Here is an 18,079-nt window from a genome sequence, read left to right as displayed (position 1 = left end):
TTATACAGATCTGCACCAAAAGTAAATGGGGTCTATTCTGGGCTGATACCCAACCGCCATCCAAATTTCTTGAAAATCAGTTCTGTACTTTCTGTGTAATCCTTCTGACAAATCAACCAACCAACAAACAAACACACAAAGAAATGGACATGAGCAAAAAACATCTTGGCAGAGGTATTTCATGTTAAATTCTCTCCAAAACACAACATAATACATTCAATTCCAACGAGTATAGTGAAGGACTATACCTGATGTTCCCTTATTTATGTTTTTATTATTATGATAACCTTCTTGTTGTCCAGATCGCTCATATTTTATCCTCATGTGAGGGAGCTACGTAACATCTGGTTTTAAATTCAGTCATGGAGGACGGAAAAAGTTAATCTATTGTCATTCTGTCCTGCTCTCATCTGCCTCTCATCACAATCCCGGGAAAACAAGGAACCTCAAAATTTGGTGATTTAGATTTTTTTTTATTATTATTTCTACTAAACTAATAGATCAAGTGTTCAAGCTGTAGGTTGAGAAAATTCTCCTGCTCCCAACAAAATCTGATTATCTGAAAAAAAATGCATTGTCACAAAGCTGGCAAGAATGGGCCTGCCAGCTTCGAAAAGGTTGATGTTTTAGAAATACATGGTTCTGGGGACCACAATCATATGCAGTATAGTAAGGTTGCAATAGCACATGTACGATGCATTAGGATTTCATACTGTGCAAGGATGCTGTGTTGGCCTGTACAGTACGTGACCGTGTAAATAACAATGCGCACAGTAGGTTCAGGTCTACATATTACTCCTGCTGACAGAGAGGGCTAGCTGTGGTCTGTAAAATAAAAATATGTGTTGTCCTTGTGTGGGTGTGTGAATATACGTGCAGCGCTGTGTGCCCTCAGCCTATGTAACGTACGCTAGATTTATCATCCTCACTTAATACACTCATAAACATTCCCTGGCATGTCACAGAGGCTGTGAACCCCCCTGCACGGCTGGCTCGGTAAATTGGGCCTGTGTAAACCATCCTGCCCGTCTAAAATACAGTGCGGCAAATTGAAATCCCCAGTAAGCCTCTGTAGCGGCTTGTCACAGCTGGATAGGGAGGAGGGAGAATGGAGGTTTTTCTCATTTACCACCTGGAGGTTTTTGAAGTGTCATAACCAGCTATTCCCCCACACACTTCTCCTCCATTCCTCTTTTTAACTCTTTCTATCTTTTTGCTCCTTTGTCTGTCAATCCTGTTCCCTTAATCTTACATCCTCTTTCCTCTTTTGCTTTGTTAAGTGCTGTATTCAATCCTCATTGTCCTGACACAAGAGGCCTGTATTTATTATGTATTTGAGAAGCCGGATCCTACAGACTGACAGGCTGAGGGTAAACAGCAGTCACAGAGGCGTCCGGAAAAGAGAAACAAGCTCGGTTATTAACCTGCAGTGGGCCGACCAGAGGAAGCCAAGAAAAAAATTTGATTTAAAATAAAAAGGGGGAAGCATTTTTGGTGGGAATGTGTAAATATGTGCGTGCTTGTGTGTTGAAGCAACAGCCTATGTGTGCTTGCTAATATCACTCCCACGCTTGTACAAGGTCACATATTGCTCCCAATGCATATACGGTACATAGAGTATACATTTGAAGATCGTCCTCTTTTGGCACTTCTTGTCCATTTTGCTTATCCTAAACTGCACTCCTCAAGAGTACAAGAGTAGAGGCTCCTTCCCTATACATTTTTCTATAGAAAAAAAAACAAAAAAAAAACACCATTAGGTCTCCAAGAATCCAACATTAAACCCACTCACCCCGTCCCATCCACCCAACAGTCGCCATTCCTCTGAGACCTTCGGCACCCATTCCATTCTTCATCCCTTGGGACTCTTCCGGCTTTTTTTCTCTCCCCTCGGATAACTTCGCTCTCTGCCTTCTCGTCCAACGCTGTAAGTAATGGGCTGGTTTTGACCCTCTATGCCTCATTGTGTAAGATTTCAGCTTCTGACCTTAAAAAATGAAAGCAAATCGATAGGGCGGGACACACGAATTCCAAAGCCCAGGATGCAAGCCAAGCCTGGAGCCCAGGGAGGAGAAGAAGGAGGAGGAGGAGGAGGAGGAGGAGGAGGGCTGCGTGTATTACTGAAGGGCTAAAACAAAGAAAGAAAGCCCGAGAAAGAGAGAGAGCCTTTCAATTAACCTTCAGCGCTGACAGCAACTCTGTGCAGTGTCTCCTGTTTGTGCTGGTGAATTTGTACGTGTCACACAGTATGTTAAGTACTGTGAGTGTAATTTAAGCCCGAGTGGACTTGGTAAAAATAAAAAGAAGAGGCATGAAGAGGGGGATGTAAGGTGAAAGCCTCAAAGTTGAGGCTTGAACTGCAGCTGTGCACATTCCAGTGACTTTGAGTGGGAGAAAATAACTCCCATGGAGTTCTCGAGAGATTAAGATTCTTCTATACGCCGGCCGCTGCATGAAAACGTGAGTGACTGGAGACTAGTTCTGCAATTTTTTTTTCATTCTAGCCTGTGTAACCAAGACAACCAAAGTAGTGTGAGACACAATGTGCTGGAAGAGGGGGTTAAAGGAATAGTTTGGGTGTTCTGAGGAGGGCTTGTACCTACCTACAGTAGACAACAGTCGGAACACCCCCCAGTTTGAAGAAGCAACATGAGTACCTGTGCAGGAAGTGAAGCCATGTAGTGCTGTGACAGAAACGTATTTGATCAACCTAAAATAATCCATGAGAGTATGCTATATTTAGGATTTTTTCAATGCTTTACCTTGCCATATGACAACTCTTTATGACAGGGAACCGAAGAAGTAACATTGCTCTCTCCAAAGCAATCAGATTCTGATTGATTAGTTTGTCTGTGTTGTTGTGTGTCTTTGATGATTCTCTTGAACTTACCCTTTAAAACACCAAAGTCAAACAATAGCACAAAAAAACAACCAACCAGTCAAGGCAGAGGTAGACCAGCAACTTCTGTGTTCCTGCGGAGTAAAAAATTTATGTTTTTGTCAAAGGAGTCTGGTTGATTTTGAGAGAGCGTAGATGGATGTTACAGCTTCACTTTACCGATGAAAAGGGCTGTCTGACAGCATGCTGAAGTAGTGAAAATATTCTTAACATAGGATAGACTTGATATTGATTTTTTTTTAGGTGACTAATATAGGTTTTGCTGCCACCCCTGTCCACAGCAGTAGAGCATAGCTTCCTGCATTGCTCCAGCTGACACTATGACTTGAGTCAGACCTAAGTCACAAAAAATGACAACCTTAGGCTTAAGACTTGACGATTAAAACATTTAACTCTTGTTCGTTTTTTTGGGAAAATGCGATGCTTTTCTCAGAAAGCAAGAGTGAAGAGAGGGCAGGAAGGGGAGCTGCAACACATGCTGGCTGGGTTCAAACCAGGGAAGTTATGGTTCATAGTTGACATCTTAGCCACAGCGGTGCCCCTAATTCCCCAGCTCGGATCTTTTAAAAATCCAAAGCAATAGAAATGAATATTATAACAGCAACAGGCCTTGCGTAGCCACACATAATGCATACTTAATTATTGGGCCTATGCTTCGAAAGGAAAACAAAGACAGCATTGATAAAAATGTTCGAATGCTGTTTCAATGGTCATCATTGAAAGACGTTAGATACTTTCAGTATGGCTTTGGATTTTCATGTGGAGACTTGTGACCTGACAGGGACAAGCCCTACAGGACGTGCTACTTGACCTGAGACCTGAACAGTTGGTGTTGCCCCTAAGAACTTAAAACAGTTAAGCACGCATGGCTGTTTTGGCTTCTGTGTGAAAAAGGTGTTTCTGTGTTGTCACGTGGCGTGTGTGTGTGTGTGTGTGCGCAAACATAGACCTATGTACAGTGTCTGTGTGTGTGTGTGTGTGTCCAGCACAGCGAGTGGCTGCCCATCAGTTCCACTTAGCTCAGCGTGGTAATTGGCCGTCCATTGATGGACGTGGCTCCCTCTTCACGCTCCAGGGACCCCGGCTCTTTGTCTGAGGAGTGGGAGGCAACACGCTGGCATGGCACACACGCTTAAAATAGCGCATCAAATCAGCCATGCTTCGGCAGCCGCCGCTAACGTGTGGGGAGGATTGGAGGGCTAATGTTGTGTGTGTGCGTGTTAAACTGTGTGTGTATGTGCTTTTCCAGCATGGTATGGGGTCTTGTGGTTCTCTCTGGGGAGGATAAGGGGTTAATGTGGTTAACTGGAGCTGGTGGTGGTATTTAGTCATGTCCCTCTCCTTCTCTGACCACTTTTTCTTTTCTCTTTCATCCATCACTCACTTACTTTATTGCAGTGTGCATCATTTTCTCTCTCTCTTCCCTCCTTGCTCACTCTCTTCTTCTGTTTCTCTCTTTGCGCTCATGCCCACAGGGCCGCGGTTCTCTCTTTCTGTCACTATGTGCAGTGTCCCTGCAATAGAGATATAAATGGGCTGTGAGCAGGGGGCCCTGACTCCTATACCATAAATCTACACTAACAGCACAACAGACACATGAGGAGAGCAGGGGAGGGGGAAGAGAGGGAGAAGAAGAAAGGGAGAGAATCAGATATCTAATAAATTTTGAATACATCTTGGAAGACAGAGATTATACTGAAAAAAGACCTTCATATTGAGATGTTTATTAAATAGGCTGGATTTCTGCATCAAGATATCACACCCTCAGAGGTGTAAATTGTTTTACAGTGTACCGAGATTGGTTTTGAGGTTATGAATAGTAAGCAAGAAGTTGCCATCATTTAAAACCGTTATATGCTACTGGAAGCCTTATGAACTCTAATTTCACAGTCCCTTGCTGAAATGTTGACTTTAAATAAAAAAATGTAGAAAAGTTGGCAGTCCTGATTTCAGTAAAATGTGAAGGATAAAGCCCTGCACACTGAGTAAGAACTTCAGATATAATTTACTGCAGAATAAAGGTGATGAGAAAGTGGAAAAAAGTGAAGTAAGTGTATGTAGAGATATACAGTAGCTGTGTGTCAACTCAACTGGAAAGCTTTTTTTTCTGGCATTGTGCAGAGCTTTTTTCTCTATGTGAAAATGTTTTCCCCGCAATGTGTTCTTATTATTTGAGACTGAGGTTAGATGTGTGACTTCTTGAGTTTTTATTCATTAATTTCTGCTGCTGGATTGAATTTTTTCATCTTTATGTGACCCTGATCTCATCCTCTCAGTATCACAGCCGCTCTAAAATGTCTACTCACGTAATTGCTGTGACATTGAACTGATAGTGCCTGCTGTTCTCTTCAAAAGATATATTTTTCCCTCTCCCTCTCACACTTTCTTCTGCTGTCTCAAAATACGCAAGCTTTTCTTTTTTCACCCATCGCCTCTCAGTGTTTTTTTTTTACTCTTTCACTTATCATCCTACACCTATTTTTTTTTTTGCTGTTGTTGTATTAAATTTCTTCCTCTCTTCTCCTTTCTTTTCCCAGCAGCCCTATGCTCCACCCCCTCATCCCATGGCTCCTCCCAGCCCGAGCACCAACAGCTGCAGCCAGGGAGGGGCAGAGCAGCTGAGTAAGACTAACCTGTATATCCGAGGCCTGCCACCTGGGACCACCGACCAGGACCTCATCAAACTCTGCCAACCGTGAGTACTTGGTACAATTACCGTTAAATACAGAGGTTTCTCTGTCACACTTGCCAATGCCGCTGTGGGGTGTACTTGGCCATGATGTGCTTCTCATGGCTGTATGTAGTGTTTAGTTTGCCTCTATATATATTACTCCAACTCACAGCTCATTATTTAACTATAGCATACATAACTGTCATCCACTCTAATTTATTTAATGTGGAAACTTGATGTTTCCATATTAACCTTTCTGTATATTCCACGTCAACTTTTCAAGAAACAATTGCCTCTCTTGGAAAGTCGATATCATAAATAACCATTATGGGTGAAAGGTCAAATCCATTTTGAATATATAGAGGCACAAATTTAATCCGTCATCTTTAAAAGCATTTACTGGAAGAAAAAAAACAAAACGTTTTTCTTTAGATGGAGAATTGTTCTTTGCTTGTCCCCCAGTCACAATAACTGTGACAAGATCATATTTAAGTAACTTTCTGAATAAATAGCTAATGGACTGGAGACACAAGAGATATGTTACATAGAGGATGTTCCACTTAGACAAGATAGAAAACCAGTTTGTGTTTTTGAGAACATTAAAGGATGTACAGCAGCTGTAGCTGATGGGCATCAAACCATGAAGCAAACAGCCAGGTCAAATGTCAATCAAGTCCTTCTGGCCACCAGTTGTAGTCAGCTCATCAGCCCAAAACTGGCTAATTTTACTCTCCGTAGTTGGATAATCAGTCACTAGCTTAAATGTTCTACAAGGAACTTTTAACTGGTAATGAAACATTATCAATTTAATACTGATGCCTCTATTTGTCCTTCATAAGCAAACAAGACATCAGCGACAAGATTGGCTATTTACATAAGACATAACATTACCAGGAAATTTCTATAACTTCAACTTCAGCTCGATAAAATTGCTATTACCGAGCAACAGAATCTATAAGCTACAAGATTCCATGTAACTTAGGTGTTACTGTGCTTCACCATCACAGGGGGTGATGTTGCTCATACCGTTCTTGTCCACAGGGGCCGCCAATTAGTAAATCATGAAAGTTTCTTGTAGCTGCTTTAACTGTATCAAAATACTGCTCTACCTCTTCTAGAAGAAATGTTTTATCAGTATCGGTGTATAAGTTGTCCAATATGCATCGATATGAAACCTTTTCCTTTTAGAGACTAGAATGCAGAAAGAGATGCTTGGGATAATTTCTAATTATTAAATTCCCAGTGAAGTTTACGTTTGAGTGTGTTGATGCCATGAAATCAACCAGAAAAATTTGGTTGAGTATTGGTCGGACTGTGTATTTAAGAGAGCTCATTGTGACCATGCATCAGTTTTTATGAAATGTTCCCTAAATATTACCACCTAGATATTACACAAATATCGAGCAAAGTAGGCTGCTGCATACTTAGACCCCACAGTTGTCATCTTGGTAAACAGGCATTGGACATCTACATGTACACAAATGAAATATAAAAGCTCTTAAATGTCAAACTGATCAAAGGAATGAGTTCACGTCTGAGAAGAAAATTACAGGCATGAATGAAGGTCCATGTACAATACCTTGCACACCCCATTAAACTGCTACCAACCGTGTGTATTTTAGGGACACACACAAAGGTACTCATAAAGCTCTGCCAAATGTTCTTGATAGAGAAAACACACACACACCTGCCTGTGCACAGCTCAATAAGGCCTAATAAAGCTTAGATTGGACCACCTCCCCCAGGAATCACAGACCAAGACCTCATCAAGCTGTAACAAACAGTCACAGGGGCTTTCTTTCTCTCTGTGTCTCTGTCTCTCACACACACTCACACACACAAGCAGCTTTGTTCAGCTCCATTAGGCCCTTTCACTTCTAAAATGGTGAAAAGGGGGTCAAGATCATTAATGGAGACAAGGCCAGCAGATTGTGAAATACAGGCCATGAGCAAGTCTGTCTGGTTGCATAACCTTTTCTTGGCCATATTTCCAGAAATGTCCTGGTCAAACGCGGCCAATTATTCAGTGATCCTTTGGAGACGGGAACATGCTGTCCAGTATATTTGGTAATGCTCCCGGTAGCGTGTCATAAGTCATGCATTTATTCTTGATACTGACCCATCAAAATTCCATTAGCCAGAGAGGCGGCCTGATAAGATTTGGAAAAGCACTCAGCATTTTTGACATTGCATATCTCTCGCTTAGCTCTTGCATTCACCCAGTTGTACAGAGTTGGACAGTTTCAATTTCATTTCTAATTCCATATGATCTTGAATATTTTGAGCACAACTATTTGGAAGGGCAAACCATGTCGGAGCTTATGTAAAATACCCCGGTAGTGTGCATGTTTGTGATTGTAGATTTGCATTCTAATATATAGCCTTTCTCCTGTGTGTTATGGAAAAGCCACTGACTTCGTCTGTTATTGCTTAGATCTGCCGTGCTGTCCTCTAGTGGCTGTCCTCTTGTTCAGCTGTTTCCACAGCTCCTCTCTCTCTCTCTTCTTATATCTCCCATCCTTCCCTCTGTGTGTATCGCCTGCCTAAGAGCCCCCAAGGTTGCCCGAGGTGTGCTGTGCCAGTGAAAATCCAATGCCCCTGAAACTTTAATTAGCCAGACCGTGTTTCAGTGGCAGGCGGGTGGCAGCATTCTAGAAAAGGTCATGCGACTGTTCTGCAGTCTGCAGCACCCTGGGTTCCCCTCAGGTTTTTCCCACATGCCCAGTCCCCCTCCAGCCACTCAGCCCCTTCAGCTCTCCCTGATGGGACTGAGGGCCTTGTTAAACATAAAACCTGACTAAATGTGGCACTGTGGTTTTAGAAAAAAAAAAAAAAAAGTTTCAGTCACAAAAGCTTGCTGAGCGATTTTTCATCATCAGTATATCATGGGCTTGATTGCTTTCTCAAGGCTTACTGTGTGTGAATGTAAACATGCTTGCGTGCACGTACTCTTGCACAAAGCCATGTGAGTGCTGGCCATGAGACAAATCAAAGCTGGTTCTTTGTTGTGTCACACACATTGAAAAGCAACTCTTGCCGCCCTGGTTCACCACTATCTCAAAAGCAAACAAGCTGCCGCCAAACTGATGCATTCTTGACAACAGGCCATATCGTAGCTGCTGATTGGAGGCTGTTGCACGCCGCAAAGAGATGCCAAAAAAATAAATGCCGTCTACTGCGGTTGTAACCCGTCCTTGTGAACTCTCATGCCTTATTGCCAAGATCCTGTCAAATTTAAGTAACCCCCATCGAGGCCTCACGGCCTTCCCAAAGTTCACAGTTTTCTCTTAAAATACAGAAATGCAGAAGTTCAAATTTCTAGATTTAAAGAAAAACAGCAGATATCAAATACATCATATATATCATCTGTTCGCTCATTTTGGTCAGTGTTAAGTCTATGTTATATCCTCAATATGTGATTTACTGATTCAATACATACATCTCTGCTCTAAAATGAGGGTAAAGCAAGTTTACGCTTCATTAGTGTGCCATAGGAGGGTTAACACTACATTCACATGGTCCCATGTCTTTTTCTTGGAAGTCGTTCTTTGGACTTTGTTGTTTTAATTAACTTTTAAGTCATAATGTGGGAACAAAATGGACGCTACAAAGATGGTGCGTTGTGTTTTATTGCTCAGGGCATTGAAACAACACGCTGATATCTGTTTAAAGTTTGAAGCTTTATATTAGAAAGTGATATTTGAATTGTTGCTGCACCAGTACATTCCCTAAAATATTGCTTATTGCTAATCAATAACTTTTCTAACTAGTTCAGTTCACTTTACATGGACAGCATCTACTGAATACAACCTACTACCTTATTCCAAATGGCATGTAATCAAACATTTTATATGCAATACGTGAAATAATAAAATAGTTTCTAACATTTAGTTTTGTCTGCCATGTTTCTGCATTCGTGACTTCAAGTATAATTGTTCACATGAATTTTCCCAGTTCAGAACTGATTCTTCCGACACCACATGAATGCACAAAGATATTGTTTAAGCCTTGTATTAACGTGAAGTTATTCTTCTCTGTACAGTGGCTATGTTGCACTGGTGTTAGCACCAATTTTTATTGTTCTGTTTGGTGAATTCTGACTCTCAGACGCTGACTTGATTAGGGAATCACAGAGTAACTCAAGATAAGATATGATTTGTTGCCCACGATAACAATAGTATCACGATACAGCGGCTCTGCAATAATCTATACATTGCAAGGCAATCATCTGACAATACATCACTATATTTGTCTAGCTGAAGAATATGAAATACCTCTAAAAACGCAACGTGCATGTATTTATTCACTGCATTGTGGTGTCACTTTCACAGAATTTGACGCTAACTCAACATGTCCATGTTCATGTGTACCATCATTCCAATGTGCCACATTTTAATCAAAATATCAATATTTGGTGCCAGCAAATCGATAATCGCATCTCAAGAGGAAGTATCAAGATATATTTCCATAGCGATATTTTGTCCCATCCCTATACTTGATATAGAAGCTCTGTGTAGATACAGATGTCTACAGTTGTGATGTCATTGTCAAGTGGTTCATCTGACTCTCCCCCCCCCCCCCCCCCCACCTTTACACACCCTAGTAACCAAGCCTTAAATTTTGAACGCACAAACATGCAGTCACAACAACTGAATATGAGATTGTTTGAGTTACCAAGGTGAAGATTTCTCTTGTGACCAGCCACTTCCGTCAACCTCCCTGTGGTCACGGGGAGCAAAAGTAAAGACTAAAGAACACCAAAGTTCTCACAGCGGTTGGAGTTACATGCCAAGAGCTGTTGAACGAGTAATTAAATGGATTCGGGTGGGTGCTTAATCTCTTTTTTATTCAGCTGGCTGGATGTCGGGTTCTCCGCAGCCGTCAGCCTGATATATGGGCGTAAAGGAGAGGCCAAAGGAGTGGAGTGGGGATTTGTTGGCTCAACACCCAGATAGTGAGAGGCCTTCCTACTTGCCTGGCTGGCTCTCTGAGTGGAAGGATGGATGGATGAAGGGATGGAGGGATGGATAGAACAGCCGTTACTGTGAGAAAAATTCCTTGGCCTAACCAGCCAGGTTGAGGCACTGGGCCAACCCTAAGCCCTACACCCACCCCATCCAACCCAAAGATTGGTGCAGCCAGCACATCCAATCCAGCCAGCACAGCCCCCAAACAAGCAGACTTTATTACCCGATTCACCAGCCAGCGATTAGGCTGCACCCACATTTTTCTTGTTTGTAGTCCACCACCCAGGAGGGGCACAGAGGGGATGGAAGCAGGTTGTTGGACGAAAGGTTGAAAGGAAGAATGAGAAGGATTTCTTTCTTTTTTTCTTTACGAGGGCCCACACCTGGAATAACAGGAATAAAGCAGTTCACATTTTCTTTGCCGGCAGCCCGACTCCATAACTCAAACTGCCAAGAAAGCAAAGGACCCTAGAGGTCCCTACACCCCCTACTCCTCGCTCCTCCTCTTCTCCCTCTTCAACCCTACCTCCTTCTCATCTGCGTCCTCCCTTCCTCTCCTTCTCCCTCTGGTTCTCCTCACCCAATTCCAGTCATGGCCGAGCCGCAGCTGCGCCCTGACACGCACTGGCTTTCGCCTTGGTCTGATCAAACATACAGAATGAGCCAAATCAAGAGCTAATCACCACCAATTGTCCAAATAACCTTTCCCGTGTGTGCTGAGGTAATGGTGGAGGGCGTGCTGGAGAACGAGGCAAGGGGAGGGACAGAGCCATAAGGTATGCTAAGTGGAGGAGGTGAGGGGTAGAGGAGGGCGGGGTGACCCTGGGACCACCTGTTTTTATGGAGCAGAGTCCCGGGCACTCAGCAGCACCACATTATGCCTAATGACTCTCCGTGGTCCAATGTTGACATTAGCTGCCTAGCTATCAGACCCGGTCCCATGGCTCTGCTTCAGAAAAATGACAGAAAGGAGTGAGCAAAGGCGCTCCAGTCCTGCCTCAAAGTACCAAACATCCCATTATGCTCCCACCTGTACAACTGCACCAGAGCCAGAAAGATCAGGGGGAAAGTATTATTTGGCCATTTTAGGTTATTACAAGCATGATGGGAATTCTGTAAATGTGTCGCCCCACTAGGGGTGAGCGACGTAGCCCTAAAATAACATCATAATGTGTCACGGTATTTCTGTGATAATTATATTCTTGACAATAAGACGAAATACAAAACGTTTTTGGTTTACAACTCAGAATAGCTTTTGAACTCTTCTCACAGGATCTTTTGCTCTCCTCGTAACTCAACCAGTAGCTTGTAGTGGGGAAATAAGTTTGTTATGTTGTCCCCCTTTTGTTGTCACAGTCTTCCTGCACTTCTTACCTACTACTGTGGTTTGTTGTGCATCTGATGTTTTTTAACCAAACCACTTCCACACTTTCACACTACTGACGTCACTCTCCTTTTTGAAAACAACTTCTCTGCGGTGTTGGAGTCGGTGTTTCTTTCGCTCAAGATCAAGACAAAGAAAACTTTTAATGTCATGTCATACTACATACTACCATTAAAGTTTACTGATATTTGATTGCTTAAAGTTGCCTCTTTTTACTTTAAAATGCCCCGCTCAGTACATATTTGGTCACAGCTCTTCAAAGAGCACCTAAACACCCAGTGAAAATCTTTTTTGCACTGGTTTAACTTTTCACCTTGCTGCAGTGACATAGAAGTGTACTCTAGGGCGTGTTCTTACACAGTGACATCACTGTGGGGTGTGGTTACAGGTGCTCTGGCTACACCTTGATGACACAGAGATGAAACAGGAACTGTTAGCCAAAAGATACTCAATCACTGCTTTTCAGCATGGTGTTAAGATGCATTTTGATAACCCCATTTTTAGGGTTTAAAAAGAATATCCGCTGATGTATTGATTTTTTAATAATATATATCGGTGTCCGTCTAAAAAATCCAGTATTGGTCAAGTTCTAATCTAAACTCTGTTTGCTTTTTTTCACTTTCAATCCTTTGCATCTCTTTTGCTTAATATGTCTCTCTTTGGTTCTTTCTCCTCCTCTTCCGACACTCTCAACCATGCGTGATGAAGTTATGCGTCACTCAGGGCACAAAGAGATAGTGGTGCTTAACCTCTGAGAAGTAGTGAGACAGCCACAGGAATGCCCAAACTAAACTACTCCTACAGCTACAGCTTCACGCTGAGTAGAAGCATCTGCTATTCCTGGAACCAGAACCCTCATCAGCCACTTTCTCTATGTGTGAACGCCTCTCTCACTCTCTCACAATCCCTCCTTCTGTGTCCCTCACCTCTTTCTTTCTTTCTTTCTTTCTTTCTTTGTTCCTCTCTCTCTTTTCTCTCATCGTGCTCTCTCACTCTCTTCTCTCTCATCTCTTCATCATGTTAATCCCTCCACTTCTCTGCTCCAGCAGAAGTGACATAGTCATTTCATTGGCCGGGCCAAACTGACTAAAGTGCAACGCCTCTTTCCTCCCAGAACATCGATTTTAGAGCGAGTGTGAGCAGCGAAGCTGATTTGGCCTTAGGCTGGTTTTTTGAATTATTTATCCCCCCATTACTGTATACATGACACATAGACGATTTGCCTATTTAGAGGCTGGAAAGAGCTTCTTTTCCACTTTTGCACTGAATTTGACTGTTAACAGTTAATGCTCTGACAGTCATTTTTTGAATAACATTTCTCGTTTTTTCAAATGCTTAATTAGATTAATACAAATACACCCTTAACAGTTTTGGTGTTTGGCTGCATTTTACCTTAGTTTGCCTTCAGGAACTAATAGCATACCAAAAACCATAGCAACCAGTGTGCTACGGTGTTCTGTGCCTCCCCCCAGCTGTGCTTTGAATTTTATCTGACTCTGGCCGTACAGCAGAGGACGATTTTTAAGCCCCGACAGAAGCGACAGCAGAGTTTCTGGTACAACAAGACTGATTGACGTTAGGGACAAAACCTGAGATCTCTGGAGTTTCTGGCTTTAACTCTCTATCCTTCCCTCCTTCCCTCTCCTCTCTTTCCCTCACATTTGAGGCAGTATATGGAAAGCAGAAGCGGCACCAGCACAGATGAGATGTGTTCATTTGTGCGTGTCAGACAGCAGTGCATGGCATGTGGGTTTGACAGGTTGGACACTTCCAAACAAACAGGGGCTATTCTGCAAGGCTGGCTCTGTAGACCAGTGTGTATGCGTGAGTTAGAGAGAGATTGTAACTAGCTACAAGAGCACAACAAAATGCTTGCTGCCATCACTTACTGTTGCTCTTATCTTTTCTTGGTGCACACTTTCGGTTAACACACACACTAGTCTGTAGTCCACTTTCTCAGGCTCAGTCTGAGGCACATTTTGGGCATTGTGTCTCTGTGGTGAACATCTTTCCTGTTTATTGCATTTTGCAAAGGCTTTTTTCAGTGGAAAATACCGTCACCCCTTGTGATAGAGGTTTCAAGCTGTCCCAAGGTAACAATCATCCACCTACCTGCTTCTCTGAAGCTTACTGATTAACACTGTATATCTGTTTAATAAGTGAAAAGTTGCAGTTTTACGGGGGGGACTTTTTCTTGGCTGGGAGCAGTGACTTCCTGGACTCTCGTCATCACTGTGAGGTTGTCAGGCGACTAGCAAAAGCCCCTTAAACAGACAAGATAAAACACTTTAATCATTCAGCCTTTTTCCTGTTTCCAGTCACTGTGCTAAGCTAAGCTAATCAGCTGCAGGCTGCAGCTACAGATTTAACTTAACCCCCCATAAAAATTCCACCTGTCATTTATAATCTTCCATTTTTGTACTAGTATGCAACCAAAACGAAGCTCTAGTTACTGCAGTGTGCTCAGGCTTCACCTCCCTCCCACAATGGTCAAAAATGTGTGATTGGTTGCACTTTACAGTGTATATATACTAACAAAACAATTTCAGTCTTCATTCTTCTTCAGCTTATCCACATCCATGTCTAATTAAAATCAGTCAAAAGTTGTTGTCCTCCATGCCTGCAGTTTGGTAAAATTGCCTTTATTTAGAAAACAAACATATCTTTAGTTGCAGTACTGTACATCTGACATTTGAAAACAGTTCGAAAGCCTTTGCAAACACACATAGTTCCTTTTTGTTTGGAGCAATGCCGACTTTATTCCAGAGTTTTAGAACTGGCATGCACCCCTGCTGTTTTGACCTCTGTTCAAACTTGGTTTGATGACTCACGGCGGTGAAGTCAGTGCTGGTTGCATACATGGTTGGCTTCGTTTGTTTTTAAAATTCAAAATGCCTATACTTTTTCTTGCCCTTCTTGTAGTTTGTTCTGTCCTTTTCTCTTTCCATTTCTCTTTTTTCTTTATTTGTTATCTCTCTTATTTTCCGTTCTTCTCCCCTGAACAAAACCGGAATTTCCAAAATTGCCCAAACTCTTGTGCTCAATTTCTAGCCTGCAGAACGTGATGTATTTTAAATTACTTTTACACAGAAGAACAGGTGAGGAGAAAGTGTGGTAAATTAATTCAATTTATCTTGAATTGTATAATTTGGATCAAAATTCAGAGTTTTGTATTGATTTAATAATAAAAAAAGAGCAGGTAATTGATTATTCATGATAGCAAGACATTAATGGAATACATTCAGAGAAGTTACAAATGGACCAGACTAAGCAGATTGATCCAGTCTCATCCAAAGTGGCACAGACTAAATTGCGGGAACAATTTACCTGATGGAGGCTCTCTGGCTATCTGGATTTTAAAACTTTTTTTTATTGAAAATCCCATAATGCAATGATGAATTGTTTTAAATTTAACTCACTAACAATGAATCCTGAACACTTGCTAAAACTTTTAAATTACCTTCTTTTCCTTTGTAAATTACCTGACTGGAGCCAGTTGGCCATATTTCCTGCTTCCAGCTATAATCTATTTCTATTATGTAGAGAGGTGGTAAAGTTTGAATGGTTCTAATCAACTTGTCATCCTCTCACATTTGCCAGGTAAAATAAATGTTCATGAAAAGAAATCACATCAGCAGGGAAATAAGGAAAAATTGAAATCAGAATAGTTGATGACAGTTTATGGCCACAGAGAGTTTGTCCCCAGCCAACTTCAACAGACGGAGCAGTGACACACTGGCCGAGGTATTGCAACCACTCAAATCTGTAGAAAGCTGCACGTTGCTTGTGTTATTTGTTGTCTACCAGATTAAATCTGCTGTATTACGATACCCTAATGTACTAGATGTGTTCTGCAGTGTGACATTTGTTGTCGCAGAATAAATCAGAGAAGAAAGAACAACCAATTAAGGCTGTTCCAAGATGCTTCCCACATTTAGAGACGTTAAAGGTTTGAAAGAAAGCATTTGCCAGTTTACCGCAAATCCGCCAACAAAACACTGGGGGAATCCCAGCAGCACCTAAAAAAACATGATGACATTCTGCCAAGAGAAAGATAGAGTGCTAAAGCCAAAAAAGGAATTATCCAATTTGTCGAAGCTTTTTGATTTATTGCTGCTCATCCTTGCCAGCACAGTGTTTTGATATTTATACTATAATGCTTTTATAATTTCAACATCATTTTCCTTTAACAAAAGTGTGGAATACTCTTCCAAATTCATGTGATGATTGATTGTATAGATACTCGCTGTAAAATTAGATACAGTACATCTGGTAATTTGATCCACCAAGTCAGGAAGGCCTTAGCTGTTATCAAACAAAATAAGTTTTGTGGTTAAGATGAAAATGGAGACATTGAAGGTCGACTTTGAACTCACTTTGCTAAAACATGTCATAGTCTCCATGCAGTTCCATGCTGGGATATAGATAAAGGCCATTACCACCAAACTGTCAGCTCAGAGGCCCAGAGGTCATGAAAAGAAGTCACTAATATCAACTCAGAGGTGTTGAAACAGCTGCTCTGCTCCCTGCCAGGTGTCCATCAGGATAGGTTGGCCCTCCTCTGTTTATTTCTCTCACTGCGACTCGATATCATTGTATTCATCATTTGTCTGCTGTCTTTTTTCATTTCTTTCTCAATTTCTTACTTCTTTCTTTTCACGAGCCTTCTTATTTTAGCCACCAGGCTTCTTTTTATTTTACCTGTCTCTAAAAATGTTTCCTTCTGTCACGATGTTCCTTCTTCTTGGAAAATCTCTGGTGTAGATGCCATATTTTCTTTTTACATCTTTAAGTTCACACAATGCACCAATCTACTGCCATTAAAACTGATCATAAAATAGTTTCTTCAGTTTTAACTCGTAAAACAGGCCACAAAGAGACCCAAGCTCAGGATTTGAAATTCAAAATAAACAATACAAAATAAAGTAATTTCAGTTTGAGATCGGAAAGTCTTACAACAGTTGTGCTGCTTTATGTCTCCGTCAGTTCAGTGTGTCTTTAGCTCTCACAGCGGAAAGCATTAAAAAAAATTAAAGGAAGAAACATATCCATATATATTAGAAACTTAAGGTTAGCAACATCAAAACAGATTTTCAGTAGTCGCATAGAAACTGGAGCAGCGACAACATTTCAAAAAATCATCTTTTTAATATTTATTTCCAAAAAGATGCATGTGGTGGACATGAGGCTTGACCTCTGTCTGAGCCGCAGCGATGTGCGAGCTGTGGGACACGTTAGCCGCTGTAAGACAGGAGACGACATTCAAGGACAGCTGCCACTCACTGCTTTTACACAGCGCGATGATTCCTACTGATTCTCTCTGACAAGGCTACACATGCACTTGCTCACACACACACACACATATATATATATATATATAGGTTTAGTATAGTTTACACACAAATTCCCGCAACATTCTGTATCTTTGTTTTTCTTACTCAGTTGTGTGAATGTTGTGTTGTCGCTGAGTTTGGGTACGTGCTGTTTGCCATCCATCTGTCACCCTCTTTATATTTTGCTCTTTCTTGCATCCTGTTTCTTCTTTTTATCTTTGATATGAAAGTATAAAGAAGTCATGTTTCTTACCCATCTCTTTTTCTCCACTTTGTCCTCTCTGTGTGTCTGCCACAGTGACACCTGTCTCTTGCAATAGCATCAAAGACTTAACAACATAAATCACATCGTAAAAAAAATTGTAGGTTACCTTGAAGAAAAGGTGGAATTTTCACCACATGTAAACATATTTAAAAGTTAAAAAAAAAATTTAAAAAAACGTCTTTAACCTACTACTGGTTGGAAATCATTGGCGACTTGGCCATGCCCAATCCAAATCTGACAACAAGGAAACAAGACTTAATCTCTGATGTCATAAAGACGTTTAGCCTGCAGCTTTTTCTTTCACTGAAAGTGGCTGACAGACTCCGTGCTCAACCTTGTTTTCTTTACTGGAGATTGGCTCATCCTACCTAACTAATTATTACTGTTTTGTCAGCTAATACAGTTGTTCACTTGTAGAAAAAAGGTGTAATGTCACTACCTGAACTAATTGTGAGAAATAATAAGTTTGAATGCTCCTCCATATGACTGAAAAGCGCAGTGGTGTATAACTATCACACTTTTTTTTTTCATAAAAAAATAGACTTGTTTAGTCTATGAAA

At 41.5% G+C, this 18,079-nt stretch overlaps 1 protein-coding gene across 3 annotated transcripts in view; it reads left to right on the top strand.

Annotated features, from left to right (window-relative positions):
- rbms3 (RNA binding motif, single stranded interacting protein) overlaps positions 1–18,079 on the top strand; it is a 294,917-nt gene that overhangs the window by 121,441 nt on the left and 155,397 nt on the right. For all 3 annotated transcript variants that reach the window (XM_073483024.1, XM_073483022.1, XM_073483023.1), the window contains one exon: positions 5,437–5,594. In XM_073483024.1, coding sequence (XP_073339125.1) covers positions 5,437–5,594 — 158 coding nt within the window. The remainder of the gene's footprint in view (positions 1–5,436; positions 5,595–18,079) is intronic.

The sequence above is a fragment of the Pagrus major genome, chromosome 16 (genome assembly GCF_040436345.1).
Source record: "Pagrus major chromosome 16, Pma_NU_1.0".
Classification (NCBI taxonomy): Eukaryota; Metazoa; Chordata; class Actinopteri; order Spariformes; family Sparidae; genus Pagrus; species Pagrus major.
Note: the sequence above shows the minus strand (reverse complement) of the source record. Positions and strands in the feature narration are given on the sequence as shown.